At 39.4% G+C, this 16,261-nt stretch overlaps 1 protein-coding gene across 3 annotated transcripts in view; it reads right to left on the minus strand.

The window, feature by feature from the left end:
- LOC142741362 (EF-hand calcium-binding domain-containing protein 4B-like) overlaps window positions 1–16,261 on the minus strand; it is a 118,475-nt gene that overhangs the window by 39,589 nt on the left and 62,625 nt on the right. For all 3 annotated transcript variants that reach the window (XM_075850742.1, XM_075850743.1, XM_075850741.1), the window contains exons 2-9: window positions 15,547–15,778; window positions 14,163–14,274; window positions 10,253–10,424; window positions 8,578–8,724; window positions 5,735–5,825; window positions 5,042–5,137; window positions 3,153–3,328; window positions 1,248–1,293 (exon numbers count right to left, since the gene is read on the minus strand). In XM_075850742.1, the coding sequence (XP_075706857.1) occupies window positions 1,248–1,293; window positions 3,153–3,328; window positions 5,042–5,137; window positions 5,735–5,825; window positions 8,578–8,724; window positions 10,253–10,424; window positions 14,163–14,274; window positions 15,547–15,753 (1,047 nt within the window). In that variant the 5' untranslated portion in view covers window positions 15,754–15,778. The remainder of the gene's footprint in view (window positions 1–1,247; window positions 1,294–3,152; window positions 3,329–5,041; window positions 5,138–5,734; window positions 5,826–8,577; window positions 8,725–10,252; window positions 10,425–14,162; window positions 14,275–15,546; window positions 15,779–16,261) is intronic.

The following is a 16,261-nucleotide window of genomic DNA, read 5'->3' on the forward strand; positions in this document are numbered from 1 at the left end:
AAACTTCGAACGTCAGAATGGGTCCCTGATGCAGTTGTGAACGAAGCCTAATCAGCTCTTATGTGCTCAACAATTTCTTTATATATCCTTTAAGGGCTAAAGCTCTTTTTTCTCAGTATGGCGCTCTAAACCTCGGCTTCCTTTTACACAGCCATAGAGATAAATGATAACATTCTGACTGACAGCAGTCACCACTAGGGGAGGCTTATCAGCTTACTGCATAATCTTTATACATTGAACTGAATAATACAAAAGTATACAGGAAGCTCCTCTTAGCCAAAATATTATATTTTAACTATGTCTACAAAGAAGATTTGAAGCTCTGCATCAGAAAAAGGAGCTTTGACCTCTGTTATTAATGACATGGCATCAACTTTAATGGCTATGTACAACTTTGTAAGTTTTTAATTATTATTATTAAATGAATGTGTTTAGTGTTTTTAAGCAAAATTACTTATATTAAAAAAATATATATTTTTAAGACACAGCTTCTATGTATTCTGTATACATAAAAGCCATATATTAAAAAGAAAAAAAATGAATAAAAGTGATATTGAAAGTTGCTTAAAAACACTAAATGCATTCATTTAATAGTAATAAAAAATGTGTACATAGCTTTTAAGGCTCTAGATAAACATAAAGGGGAAAAAAAACACAAAAATGCAAATGTGCTATTCGTATTTAGCTGATCAATTATTCAACGCAAATTGGACAAGTTGGCCAGAAAGACTAAAAAGCAGAGAATGGGAAATTTCACAGAGCGTCTCTTGCGCTTTTAGAACCAGAATATGTCTGCTCATTACATAGACAGTCCATTGATTTCAATGTATAATGCTTAATTTCACCTGTGGTGGCGCTGCAGGGATATTAAACAATTGCTGTTAATTTCCCCCAGAAAGGGGTTCTCCAGCAGACATCACCCTGTGATCAGCTGATCATGGGTGAGTCCTTTAAACAAAATGGGATTGTCCAAAGGGGACAACTCTTTTAAATTTTAATTCCACAGCAAACATTGTGTGCTTCCAACTTTGTGGTAAGTTTGGAGGTGCTTTTCTGTCAGCTTCAGTGATAAATTTGTACTGGTTTATTGCTATTGGTTTTCCATTTAAAAATGTTAAATGTATTAAAATATAATTGAAGAAGTTTATAAAATTATTTTTACAGCTCAGCCATCTGTGTTGGAACAATATATAGTTTATATTATCAACTTTATTATACAACCAATGGATTAGATGAAGGTCCCTTACCTGAGCATTTGAAATATTTATTGATTCTTCATTATCCTTTATCTCCCTAAATGAAACAAATGTTTAACTATTTAAAATATCAAGCAAATATGAATACTAAATGTTTTATATTGTAGGTCCAGGGGAAATCTGAAGTTTTAAGGGATTGTCCTGGGACCAAAAATTGCATTGCAATAATATAGTTATGTAAAACTAAGTGAATTGTTCCCGCAAGTTCTGGAGCTTTTCTAATAATGATGTAGTTCCGACACGGCCCCACGTCACTGAGGGCTTGCTTCATGAGCTGTTCCTGAACATGACCACAAGGGGCTGTCACATTGCCTTTTGCTTGAGTCCCGAGCAGAGCATCAGCCCTGCTCCCGACGTCCATATGTGGTCAATTCAGGGGTTTGGTCAATTCAGGGGCTGATGCTCTGCCTGGGGACTCCCGTACTGCTGCCAAAGTCACTGTCCATATATGGGCAGTGACATGGGCAGAAGTGCTGGAGTCCCCAGGCAGAGCATCGCTGATGCTTTGCTCGGGGACTCCAGTACTTCTGCCGACGTCATTGTCCATATATGGACATTGACAATGGCGTAAGCAGAAGTTGTGGAGTTCCAAGGCAGAACATCAGCTCCAGCGATAGGAAACCTCTGAATTGACCAAATATGGACGTCAGGAGCAGGGCTGGAGTCCCGAGCAAAGCGCTAGCTGATGCTCCGCTCGGGACTCAAGCAAAAGGCAATGTGACAGCCCCTTGCGGTCATGTTCACGAACACCACATGAAGCAAGCCCTCAGTCACGTGTGGCCGTTTCGGAGCGTCATCATTATTAGAAAAGCTCCAGCACTTCCGGAAACAATTCAAGAGGTTTGAACTGCACCATTTAGTACAGAATTTTGAATTAAAGTGCATTAGTAAGTTACTTCGTTTCACAAAAATTTATTATTTTGGTCCCCGGATAAACCCTTTAAAGATTCTGAATAGGATAATGTTAGTATGGAAATGGGTGGATTCGTGTACCAAAGATTAGCAAAAATGGGGTTATTACTTTCGGAGAAAAGGCGGCTTAGGGGTGATCTAATCACTATGTATAAACATTTAAACCTTAACACAGAGATCTGTCTAATTATCTGGGTCTGTATTGGGCCAATAACTTTTAAGCAGGCACAGGTAGTCTGACCATCTAGGCATATGACCAGAATATAAGTGCAGAGTCTGCAAAAAGAGATAAATGTTGCACATAGGCATTGTCTTTAACCGACTCAAGTGTATTATAACTGTTTGGTGGTTGGTAAGGAGGCCATGACCCTTATTGTCCAATGGCCGAGACCTCTTTTAGTGGGTATCTACTATGTCTAGAGGGAAAAATGCTTCACCATCAGCCAGATGCATAAGGTTCTCATCACTTCTGCGCTGGAGGCTCCGTCAAACTCGATGGGAAGAATTGCGTGGCATGCAGTGCTATTCTTCCTGTCAAAACTATGGACACCACGGTGTAAACCCAACAAACCCCAGTATAAGCCAATGGGGTCCACCGATCACCTGGGGTATCCATCGTACAATGGATCCGGCAATGCGTCCGGGTTTCCGTCATAAACGGAAACCATGATGCAATTATGAACAGAGCTTTAACTTGAAGCTCCTGGGCCTCAATGCAAAATATTGTGATGGTTGAGATGTATGTATGGGGATAAATGCCTTTCTGGAAAGAAATCAGATTATAAGTTAACTATTAACACACATACCAAGGATATATGTGTACCCTGGAAGATTCAGATTAAGGCCTTATCAATGCGATACATTCTAAATATCGTTATTAGTTTTGTGTACAGTTGTGCAAATAAAATATAACGTTGTGTTACTTTTATAAAACAATACTTGTTATAAGTATAGAATGCAGAAATGTAAGACTTTTTCGCTCACTGTTCATGTTGAACCATTTTCTGTTTCATCTCACTCAGGGAGCCTTGAGCTTCGAATAACTGATCTCGAATTTTCTCCAAATGAAGTTCTAAATCTTGGTTGGTTAGTTTTAACTTCTCATTCTCTGATTTTGTAACCCGTTCCATACTCCGTAGCTTGTAGAGCTCTTTTTCTAACTGTAACAACCAGCATTTAGACCTCAGAATATCACATAAAACACATAACATGTATAGACTGTAATATTATAAATTAATATTTGTGCTTATCCAGTGCATATCAAATGTATTCAGGTTCATTTCCATCATGACAGTTAACCCCTTAAGTTATGCTTCCAACTTTGTGGGAACAGTTTGGGGAAGGCCCTTTTCTGTTCCAGCATAACTGTTCCCCAGTCCACAAAGCAAGGCCCATAAAGAAAAGGTGGCCCGCACAGAGCCCTGACCTCAACCCAAACAAAAAGGAGGAAAAAAAGTTGCATCTCCATTCCATACAGACCCTGATGCCGAAAATGTGGGGTCATTTTAGCCTGTGTAAAAGCTAATAGCACTGATGTATATTGTGACAAATTTATTTATTAAAGAACATATATTCAGCTATAATTTTGTTACTGCATACTATAAGTCAATAAGTTACCGAGCTATAACTTAAGGTGGTTTTACACGGGCAGGGCAGATATCGCCCGTGTTTATTACTTTTAAACAAGCGATGGTCGATATTACATCTTGTCAATCGGAGCTTGTTGCTCCCTTTAAACTAGTATGGGGACAAACGATCATTGCTACGATCCCTCGTCCCCATGCATTTGCATCATGTCGGTAGCACATCTCCCTGTTTACAGAAGGAGATGTGCTGCCGACAATGATGATATTTTGTGCTGCATAAAAGATGCGATCAGCTGATGAATGAGCGTTTCCCCCTTACACAGGGCAATGATCGAGAACAAGCGTTCATATGAACGCTAGTTTGCCCGATCTTTGGTTCATGTAGAAGGGCATGGGCTAAAATGACTTCACTTTTGCTAAATGAGGGCCATTAAGCTGTGTATACAACTATGGATGTGGCACTATCTCTATTGTTTCAAACAATCACATGAATCTCCGGGAAAATAGTCATGTGACTAGACAAGACAACTGTTAGATTATTAGGGCTATTAACCCTTGTCTGTCATGAACAAAGGACCCAAAATTAACTTTAGCAGTCAAGAAAAAAAAAGTGCTATAGCCATTCAACCAGCACAAGCGTAAAATCGCTACAAAATAACAGGTCATCAAGTGCGACATCAGTGTTAACCATTTGCACATGATTTTTAATATTGAAAAATATAGTAGACATAGACTAATATCAGACATACACATTTTTTTTTTAAAAGTTATTTTTTACTTTGAGATTCAGCTGCTTTGTGTTCTGTAGACAGAGTAGCTGTATCTAACGCTGAGACCTGAATCCGTCAGGTCAGCGGGACTGACGGGTTCAGTATCAGTCAGTCCTCCTGTTATCGATCACATCTAAGTTATGAACCTGTGTGTCAGAGACGCGCAGGACTTGCTGTCACTGAACCTGTCGGTGCCGCTGACCTGACAGATTCTGGTCTCAGCACTAGATACAGCTGCTCTGTATACAGAATACAAAGCAGCTGTATTTCAAAAAGTTAAAATAATTTTTAAGAAAAAGTAATTATAAAGTTACACCAAACACTGATATTTTTATTTAAAAAAAAAAAAAAGTTTTCAAATGTGTACATAGACTTTAAGTAATAGTAGTAACTTATTAACTGTTAATATTTTAGCCCATGCTTTTTTCACTACTTATTTCTACCCTTTTGTATTAGAATTTGACCTTTAAATGAATCTTTTGTTTGCAGTCTATTTTCCATTTATAAGATGTCTTACCTCATTTTGAACAGAAATCAGCTGCTGCACCTCTTTATTTTTCACGTCTATGGCACTCTTCATTTCTTTAGTGTGGATACTGCTACGAGTATTTCTCTAGAAAAATGGTGTTCATAAAAATAGTTCTTTAAAATTTACCTCTATAATTGACACAAATATGTTCTTTTCAAATAAGAAGAAATATAGATTAAGAGTTCTGATAGACATTTCTCCTCAGTAGTATGTCTATCAGAAGTCTTGAAGCAGTAACCTCCTTGCCAGGTGAATTCACACACAACAGATTTTGTTGCAGAAATGGCTACAACTGAAAATCAGTTCTATTCATTGGAATGGAACTTGCAGAAATCCTACTGCAGCTAAACTGATGGAATCGGCTATTAGAACAATACATCTATTGATGCAATCCAAGAGGGGAGTCCCCTTTGATCGCGCCGCGGTCAAAGGGTTGAACGGCAGGTATGGAGGAACAGCTGTACTCAGGAGGCTTCACTAAGAACATGAGCTGTAAGTAACAGTTCCTGCTTAGAAAATGAGCACTCACTGTAGCGCTCATTATCTTTTTCTATAGCAATGACAGAAGAGGTCGCTGTGGATTCGGGACCTTCACGGCCCACCGTCAAAATATACTGGGCGGTCATTAAATGTTTAAACTTTACAGAAAGTAAATAATTATTTCGCAAATTAAAAACCTACCTCATTGGTTAATCTCTTAATCTCCTCACGCGTTTGCTGTTCCATTTCTTCATATAGACGCTGCACTTCTACATTATGTTCAGCAATCCTCCTGTGCAAGGAATATTCATTTTAATAGTGAAAATATAGACTAGAAGGGTCACTGTGAACAGGGCTTCGAAAGGAAAGTGAACTCAACATGAAATATAGAGATTTTACCGTGCACTGACTTGGGCAGTGAGTCTGGCTGATTTGCCACCTTCTATCCTATTGTTTTAATGCTCTCTCAATCACAGGTACTTCTTAAAACAAATGTAAGGTCTCAGAGAATTTATTCTCATGCTTCTCCTGGATTTTGAACTCTACCTGCAGGGCTCTAGCACATGCTGCCGTATTTATTCTGCTGGGCCATTTTATTTGTTACCATGTGTTGCTGTTGCCAATGAATACCTGCCAACTTCAAGATCCATACACATTTGTAGTCCTTCCTACCCCATATTTTGATCCTCTGCTGTCCAGTGTTTTTATTCCTCATCTAAGTTTTAGTCCTCTATGTCATTTTTTTGTTTCACCAGGGGTAAATCTTGTTTCTTCTTTCAATTCTGCCCACTGTATAATACTTACTTCCGTTTGCCATTGCCAACCTCTGCTTAGACCAGGGTTGTCAAGCACGCTGCCCACTGGCCGCATGCGGCCCCTGAGGCTGTGATCTGTGGCCCACGGGGCACCGTAGCTCCCTCGGGAGAGGAGAGAGCAGGCCGAAGTAGTAGCACTCTGCCCGGTACTCCGGCTCTGGGATTGCCCCTGACATCACTGTTCATATATGGATAGTGATGTCAGGAGCAGAGCTGGAGTCCCAGGAAGAGCGCTATAAATGCTCTGCCTGGGACTCCGGCTCTGAGGTTACCCCTGAAACCACTGACCATATATAGACAGTGATGTTAGGGGCTTCCCCAGAGTGCTTAAGCAGAGCCTATACTGGTGCTCTGCTCTGGAACTCCGGCTCTGGGGTTGCCTCTGACATCACATTCCAGTACAGGAGGATCCCCTGATGTCACTCCCTAGAGGGAGCCCCAATCGAGGTATCTACAGGGAGGTGTGTGTGGCACTAACTATAGGGTGTGTGTGGGGGGGGCACTATCTACAGAGGGCACTGTGGCATTATTTACAGGGGCACTGTGGCATTATCTACAGAGGGCACTGTGGCATTATCTAGCGGGATGTGGCATTATCTACAGAGGGCACTGTGGCATTATCTATGGATGGGTGTGTGGCAGTATCTATCTTAAAAGGGGCTGGCCAATCTTGATATTCTTGTGTCTGCCAAACGCTGCCAACTGAGCAGCCAGACTGCATTTAGCGACACTTAAACTGGAAAACTGGATTGTTAAAATAAGCACGTGGAGTAAACTCACAAATCTCCGTTAAGTTTAAATCTATCGGTATTATTATAGTAATGTAGTATTATTATAGTAATGTAGTATTGTTATAGTAATGTAATATTATTATAGTAATGTAGTATTGTTATAGTAATGTAGTATTGTTATGGTAGTTTGAATAACTGATTAACAACACTTTTGTATTGTATCAAATTTGAAAGTAATCCGGCCCGTCAACTTCACATTTTTTCTATGTGCGGCCCATTTACCCGGCCGAGTTTGAGAAACCTTGGCTTATACTATCGAGTATGACTCTGCTCTCCTCTTGAATGGCTGTTACCAACCTCTGCCTCCCATTGATTACATATTTTGGATTCTCATTTGATCTTTCATTGAACACTTCTGGCTTGTTCAACTATTTCTTACCTGCTGACTGGTGCTTATTCTAACTGGTTACACTTAGGAAATCCTATACCTGCTGCTCCTGGTAATCTACTGAAGGCTATAGTTGGGACTGCAATTTGGTGATAATCAGCAGCAAAGTTCATAGCTCCATGATAGGGGTTTTAGGGTAAATGTCAGATACCCCAGGTTATCCTACACGTCTTTAATAATGGTATCCTGCAGTCTACCTGCTATCAAGTCCTGCAAGTCTGCTGTGCAAGACTACCTTCTACGCATCCGGTCCCAACCCAGAAATCTATCTAGGCTTTCCTTCAGCTGGGCAAAGATTTGTTTCACTGCTCTGGCCCGGTATTAAAATGCAAGGCAAATGGCTTGGTATCCTCCCACCTCCGGAAATCCAGGGCACATGCCTTTACCAGTTCCCCTAACTATGCTACAGTCTCAACCTATATGAATCCAGGACTGGCAGCACCAGATCAGTTGATACTTGACATTTACAGGAGACAGAGGCAGGAGTAAGATTTCATTTATTTTTTTATATACATAAACATTGGAATACACCAACCTATGTACGTACCCACAAGATGGTTAAAAATGGTGTTACAAACAATATACATATGCTCCTCAGGGTATATGTCTGGTGAAACAATCGGATACTTGCACAATCTCAGTTACCATAAGACTGTTGATTTTTGTTTCCAAAAATTGGTGAAAGCTCATCCAAAATGGACAGGGTTTTTTTCGACAAAGCTTACATGAATCAAAGGAGTAACCTAATATACCTGGGCTGGTCAGAGTGCATGTAATGTCTACTTATGGTTTGTGTAATGTTGATTTATGCTTCGTTACAATTTCTCGCTCTTTCTCGAATATGTTTCCCTTGAAAGAACAAATAACTATCATGCTCATCTTCATTTACGTTATTCTAATTCTTACAGAAATCCTTTTACGTTACATTGCACAAGAAAGCAGTCTAGTCTTCATAGAAGATTTATTGTATGATTTTCATTTGCGGTTAATGCTTTAGGAAAAGTTACTTAATTAAATTGAACTATTATTATATTGTTATAGTGAACTTACTTTTTTAACATCATTTCCAGTGTTTCCTTTTCTTTTTTGGCTTCTTTGATTTGACTTATGACTTTTGCCAAGAATTCCTCGAGATTCTCCAACAAATAAGGTTCCTCATGTCCAAGCCTGGTCCACAGTTTCCAGATTTCAGTTTCACTTGAAAAAAATGAACCGTTTTATTATTTTTGTTTGATCTCTAATTTTATAATAATAACACGTCCTGGCTGGAGGTAATGTATATTCATTGTCATGACACATGAGTAGCGTTATAGTGTGTTTATGTGACTGCAAATAGAGATATAGATATATCGCTATCTGCAGTGTAAATGAATGGAGAGAAGTGTATGACGCTGATTGGTCAGCGTCATACACTCCTCTGTGCAACGCCCACTTGGTCATATAGTAAAACACGCCCAGTTGTCCATTGAGAAACTCATTAGCATAAAGCTAATATAGATCATAACTCCGTCAAAAATGATCGTTTTTCTAAATAAAAAACAATGCTGTAATCTACATTACAGCGCCGATCACATCATGTACAATATAGGCCACTTATAATGTGGTGGCAGAGCCTCTTTAACTTGACTTTTAACATAAAGTATTATATACACAGCGGCAAGAAAGTTTAACTTGACTTTTTCAATGGTTTTCAATTGCTTAAATGATAAGTTATCATGTTGCAGCAAGTTATTAGAGTCAAGATAAGGATTTGTACATCTGTATGTGTCTCGATGGTTACAAACTGTGTGTAGTCTGATGCTGCAGTAACATGCACTACAGCTTGGCCTGACAATTGGCCTATTTTGCAAAGTACTTATAAAGTTAATACTAATGTTTTGTTGTTTTTTTCTTTTCCAAAAAAAGTCTGCATGATAGCCTAGTAGTAATGATCTGAGGGGTGAATGGCCAGATTACGTAAAAAAAATTGTTATTTTTTTATTTTTTTTCCCATAGTAAAACTATTTTAGATTTGTTTATAACTGATATTAACTTGGTTGAGACCTTCCTGAGGACAAGTCAGTTTTGGAAAGTAACAGCACATACAGTCACATGGGTGATATCAAATGACATCTTTTTAGTCGTCATATTATCAAAGCCCAAGAACGTTAATATAGTATAATATAGTATAACCTCCATATCTTCTGGGATCTTGGATCAATTGCCTGGTATCATTTATGATGTTGCAGCCTGTATGATCATCAAATGTCAGACTAATAATAACTCTGTTTATTGCATTATTTGATAATTCCGTAGAAAATTATGTTTTGATTAGTGGAGGAAAAGAATAGTTAGGACTGTGTACTTGTGGAATTTATGGAATGCCATTAATAGTTTATAAGGAGTATCTACATTTGAAGTTTGTCCATGTTTTAACACCATGTCCTTTTTATGAAAAACATAATTTTTTTTATATATCATTATCATGGTTGTAATTATTCCGATCGCCTGCATAGGCATAGAATGTTAAAATTCAGACTGCCTGCAATCGCCACTAGGGGAAGCTTAGGAGCTTACTGCATACTGTTTTATTATTGAGTTCAAAATACAGTATGCGGTATGCAGAAAGCTCCCTCTAGTTGTGAACTTTTTATGATGTTTAAAGACGTAATCAATAGAATAAGCAATTTTGTAACAAAAAACATTGCCAGAGATCTATCCTGTAATATAAAGCAAAAAACCTCACTCTTCAAACACATTGTGTGCTCCAAGCTGTTCCATAAATGATTTAAATTGTTTCCGTTCCTCTGTGTCAGCATCCTCTAATGACAGAGAACGAGGAAATTCTGCCATTCTTTTTGTCGATTTTCTTTTCCGTGTTTGATTCCATTGACTGCCGCTTAAATTGCTGAAGTTTTCTACAATACACAGAGCGGAGTAATTCAGTTTTCAAGACAAACATAAAGTGATATCCTGTCTGTATATAATCTTGTCACATTGAGGATACACTGAATCAGCAGAAGGGCCCCTACTAACTTCTGCATAAGTCTTCATCCTTCTTTAATTTAATTTCCTGTGTACTTATATGGTTGGGTGTCCATGGCAAATGAGTCATACCATCAGTCATGGCAATAAGTCACGCCACTAGACTTTCCTGAGCCAACTGTAAATTGATGCTTTATGCTTTTCCTTCCTTTAGGATTCACTTCTGCTTTGGGCTAAAAATAGGCATGAAACTAATAAAAAAAACTGCAACATGTGAACTAAGACATAGAGTTTATAAAATACTAGATTTCACAGTTACCTGCACAAATCAGGATGGTAACACACTGGCAACATGATGGTGTTAATGTAGCTTCCAATTGTTTGTCATTGTCACCTACAGAAGTGTAAGCAAAGGAAGAGCAGAGGTTTTGGTGACCCTCAGTCCCCTTGAGCCTAAAGGGGCCCTAAAAGAACCTATGTCCCCTTGGAGGAGACCAGTACTATAAATGACACATTGAAATTGGGGGCGTCTGTTACAAATTTTGAATTGGGGCCAAGGAGCTTTAAATGACGCCTCTGGTTACCTATTAGTTAACTGCATTGCTGTTATATAATATGACTAGCTTTTGTACCCGGCGTTGCTCGGGAAGTTGACTTACGGTATATATATAGTAAAATCTCACTATTTAATACCTCTCAGTATGAATTTAATTTCTACCTCTCGATATGAATTTAATTGCTAAGGCAAGGCGTACTGGGAACTGTTGCCGCTTGAACTCGAAAGGAAAATCATTTGGAGCGAGGGGAATGCGAGAAATAAAGACAACTTCGGCCTCATGCACACGAACGTATATTTTTCCTCCCGTAAATACTGGCGTAAATACGGGTCCTTTGTCACGCGTATTCGACCCGTATTCCACCAGTATTTACGGACCCGTGCCCGTAAATATGGGTCCGGTGTCACCACTATTTCACCCGTATTTATGGACCCGTTTTCTCTGCACTAATTGGCAGCCCCTTCTCTCTATCAGCTCTGAATAGAGAGAAGGGGCAGCCCATTTGGGCAGAGTTTCCGCAGCGATAGAAAGTAAAATAAGTCAAGTAAAAGAAGTTCATACGTACCCCGGCCGTTGTCTTGGTGACGCGTCCCTCTTTTGTCATCCAGTCCGACCTCCTTGGATGACACGGCAGTCCATGTGACCGCTGCAGCCTATGATTGGCCTGTGATTTGCTGTAGCGGTCACATGGGATGAAACATCATCCCGGGAGGCCGAACTGGAGGAAGAAGAAGGTAAGTTAACTTTTAATACTATTAACTCCAGCGGTAGTCACTGTCCCGTGTGCTGAAAGAGTTACTGCCGATCAGTTAACTCTTTCAGCACCCTGGACAGTGACTATCCCCTGACGTCGCCTAGCAACACTCCCGTAATTACGGGTGCACACACGTAGCCACCCATAATTACGGGAGCCCCATAGACTTCTATGGGCCTGCCCGTGCCGTAATTACGGCCTGAAATAGGACATGTTCCATATGTTTCAACAGCACGGGCACCTTCCCGTAAGCATACGGGAAGGTACCCGTGGCCAATATAAGTCTATGGGCCCGTAATTACGGGCCGTAATTGCGGCCCATGATTACGGGCATGGCCTCGATGACGTGATCCATTTTAAACCAATGAAAAATCGGGCTTCAAATAAACTTTAGAAAATATATATAAGATTATGACTATAAGAGGGAGACTAAATCTTCATCCAATAATCTGGTCCATGGCAATACTAAACAACACTTGGTTGTCCCATATCCTAGAAGCATTGCAAGAAACCAAGAGCTATATGGCTATCCCGGCTACATTAACAATAGTTAAATGTTATCATACCTAAAAGGGGTAAAACATATAAATACTGGGCACAGTGTTATATATTGTACTCAAGCCATGGTTCCAGGCATATCACATTTACCTCTAAGGCGGAGTTCAAATTAGCAGATTTTCAGTGCGGATTCTGCACTAAAAGTCAACAGCAGAATTACAGTACAATGTTAATGAATATGTTTTATTATTGTAGTAGATGTGAGGGCATGATACGACAAGCCTATTATGTTGCGGATTTTCCACTGATTTTCATTGCAATGCAATGCAAAGGGTGAGATTCGCAGCTGTTCTGCTACAAAATGTGTAGCAGTTGGGTCTGAACTAAGTCAAATTGCCTACCCCAGTTTTAGGCCCCCTGCACGCGACCATAGTGGTTATGTGGGCCATTAAACCACGAATCTGTTGTGGCCCATTGGACCGCAAAAAGCCTTTGTTGTCATTAGGATTCAAAGATGCACAACAAAAAAATAATTATTTCACTAATAGTGTGAACCTGTAAATCCGGACCGTAAAATGACTTTCCTTTAATTCTTGCAGCCCGGATTTGCGGCCCCAGCACGGATCTATGAAAACCATGGTCGTGTGCATGGGGCCATAGAAATGAATGGGTCCGCAATTAATCTGCAAAAATGCAGATAAATTGCGGACACAAATGCAGGTCTTGTGCATGAGGCCTTAGATGTAAAAATAAATGCAGTAGATAGGGAAAACAGAAAGATTTTTACATGACCGCTATTATTGGAAAATACATTCATCCCACTATCCTCACTGTATTCATTTTCTGTTGCTCATAAACATTGGATGTGTGTGGGCACCTATACTCTGTTACATGTCATTTCCACACTGTTTTCTCCCTTCCTCTCTGTTTTCTGAATATGATAGGACCACCACTCGTAAACACACTGGGAAATTACTTGGTCACTTTCTGTATGAAATGATGAGATAGAAAATGAATGTAAAAGGTAAATCTAAAATACCATGGTATATTATGTAGTGCTTGTTCTGCTAATAACATGGACGTCAGTTAATAGGACAATATTTACATTTCTTTGAAGCTCTTTGACCACTTTCTTATTACTATGTATCACTTAACATCTAAATGGATACAGGACAAAAAAAGACAATAGGAATTAGCTGTGATGTTGGAGATGAAAGGGCCCTTTGTGTTCCAGTCCTAAAGAATTTAGTGTCGATCTAAAAATAAACTCTTCACTCTATTTTGAAACTTTAAAAAAAATAATATATATATATATATATATATACTCTATCTCATGGGTGTTGAGGAATAAGCAAAGGTTAACATTTGTCCTCAGTAATGTGTATGTACAGTATATAGTGTATATATATATATATATATATATATATACATATGTGTCTATCTATCTATACATAACTACATCAATTAAGCACTGAGTCATTACTTAGCTAGTTTACAAGCTTCCCTATAGCGCTTTTTTTAAGGTGTAGCTCAAGTTTGTGAAGATTGGCTAGTTTATACTAAAATTAGTTTATATGGGTAATTGGGAGTGATAAAAGGCTGCATGGAACTGTCTTTTAGGTTTTCATTTAAATCTTTCTTGCCCCCTCACATACATGCAATGTCACTATAAGCCTAATTTTACCAACACTCTAGTACAGCACATACTATTTCACCCAGCATTACATATAGGTGGCAGTAGAGACACAATTTTCTTCCTCCTAGAGGAGAGCTACATCATTGTGGGCATATGCAGGTCTTATATATTTACTAAAGCTTTTCTCTGCAAATAGTATAACTGTTTTAAAATATTTAACACGTACTGAGTCCAGAAGTGAATTCTTCATAAGTAAGGTATCCCTTCCCTTCTTTGTTAAGTTCATCAAAGAGTTCATCTAAATCTTCAACAGTGCAGAAAATGATGCTACTGATTTTCTGAAAAAGAAAAGGAATATCCAAAAAATGAGTACATGAGGAATATCCATACATATATCCACCAGAATTTGATGTGGCCATACATTCACTGGGTGACAACAGCAGATCTCTATCAACCTGTGTGATCTGCTGTTGTCCTTGGTTTTGCGGATCGCAAAATCACCACGGTCGTGTACATTAGGCCTAAAATGTGGAATTTATTGCAAACAGTGCATAGGGGTCAGGGATAATGTGCTGCTCGGGGGAAGGTGAGAATGTGCTGCAGGGGGGGAAGAGGTGTCTGTGTTGGCATTATACTGTATGGGGGCATCTGTTTTGGCTTTATACTGTATGGGGGCATCTATGTGTCAGTATAGTGTATGGTGGCAGCTGTAGGGACATTATACTGTGTGGTGGCAGCTATTTGGTATTACACTGTGGGAGGCACTATGGGAGCATGATACTGTGCGGGTTGAACCAGGTGTGTATGGGCAGGGATTGGGTGGGATTTGAGGCGTGACTTAAAAGAATAAAAATTGCTGCACTGCGCGCTGCATCGATTGGTCCTCTTTGTAATACTTGAAAGCATAGCACTGTCTACAGGGAGGGCTGAATAGCACTGTATGGGGAGGCTGTATAGCACTGTCTATATGGGGGCTGTATAGCAGTGTTTACAGGGGGGTTGTATAGCAATGTCTACAGGGGGACTGTATGGCACAATCTACAGGAGGGTGCTGTAAGGCACAATCTAGAGGAGGGGGCTGTATGGCCCTATCTATAGGGGGCACTATCTACAAGGGCGGGCTGTGTGTGGCACCAAGGGGATGGGGGCCCTGTCAAAAGTTTGCTATGGGGCCCAGTGTTTCCTAGTTACGCCCCTGTATGGCACTATACACAAGGGCGGGACTGTATGACATTACATACAAGGGGAAGGGCTGTGTGACACTGTACAAGGGGGTGGGTTATGGTCTGGCGCTATTGTGAACTATGTGCTTATGGTGTGGCGTTATTATTCAGTAACATTATGGGGGTATTATTCAGTCACTATGTGGTTACGGTGTGGGGGTACTATTCAGTAACAGTATGGGAGTATTATTCAGTCACGATGTGGTTATGGTGTGGCGGTATTATTCAGTAACAGAATGGGGGTATTATTCAGTCACAATGTGGTTATAGTGTGGTGGTATTATTGAGTAACAGTATGGGGGTATTATTGAGTAACAGTATGGGGGTATTATTAAGTCACTAATACCGGCAATATATTCACAGATATACAATATGATTTCAAATTACCTCCATGTCCTCTCTTGTGATAAATAAATTTGTATTTGTGCCATCATTTGATAAAAGTTGTTTAATCTTTTCCGCCATTTCATTAAATATGGAATCTTCTTCACTTTTTGGACTGACTTCAGCCTCCACCTCAGCTGCATCTTCTTGTTTCATTAAGTTTTTTCTAGATGAACCCATCTTTCTTCCCTTTTGTCTTCTTCGATCCATGGTTTAATAATGTTTTTCCAGGTACCTATTGGTAAAAGTAAGTAAAAAGTTGTAAATTAAGCTTAGGGGCGCCATTATGAACAGTTTGAAAAATGATGTTACACAGTTACAAAATTATTGTCAGATGGACTGCTACGGACCCGTGGATTTGCAGACCGCAAAACCAATGCGGTCGTGTGCATGAGGCCTTACATAGTTAGTATGGTTGAAAAAGACATATGTCCATCGAGCTCAACCAAGGGTTCGGAGAAAGAGAAGGGATATGGGTGAACTATAGAACTTAGTTTTACCCCTATTGATCCAGAGGAAGGTTAAAAAAAATTATATTGAATATAAAAATTTATTTTTGTGACATGAATCTAGATGTCATGATATCATAGGCTTTAGAAAACTTTTATGATTGTTAATTATAATCATTATTTCTCTGGTACGGCCTTTTCCGATCTATAGAAATCTGCAACATTGATCAGAACACTAATCATTCTTTCCTCAAAATTGAATAAGTCAT

This window comes from Rhinoderma darwinii, chromosome 2 (assembly GCF_050947455.1).
Source record: "Rhinoderma darwinii isolate aRhiDar2 chromosome 2, aRhiDar2.hap1, whole genome shotgun sequence".
In the NCBI taxonomy this organism is placed as follows: domain Eukaryota; kingdom Metazoa; phylum Chordata; class Amphibia; order Anura; family Rhinodermatidae; genus Rhinoderma; species Rhinoderma darwinii.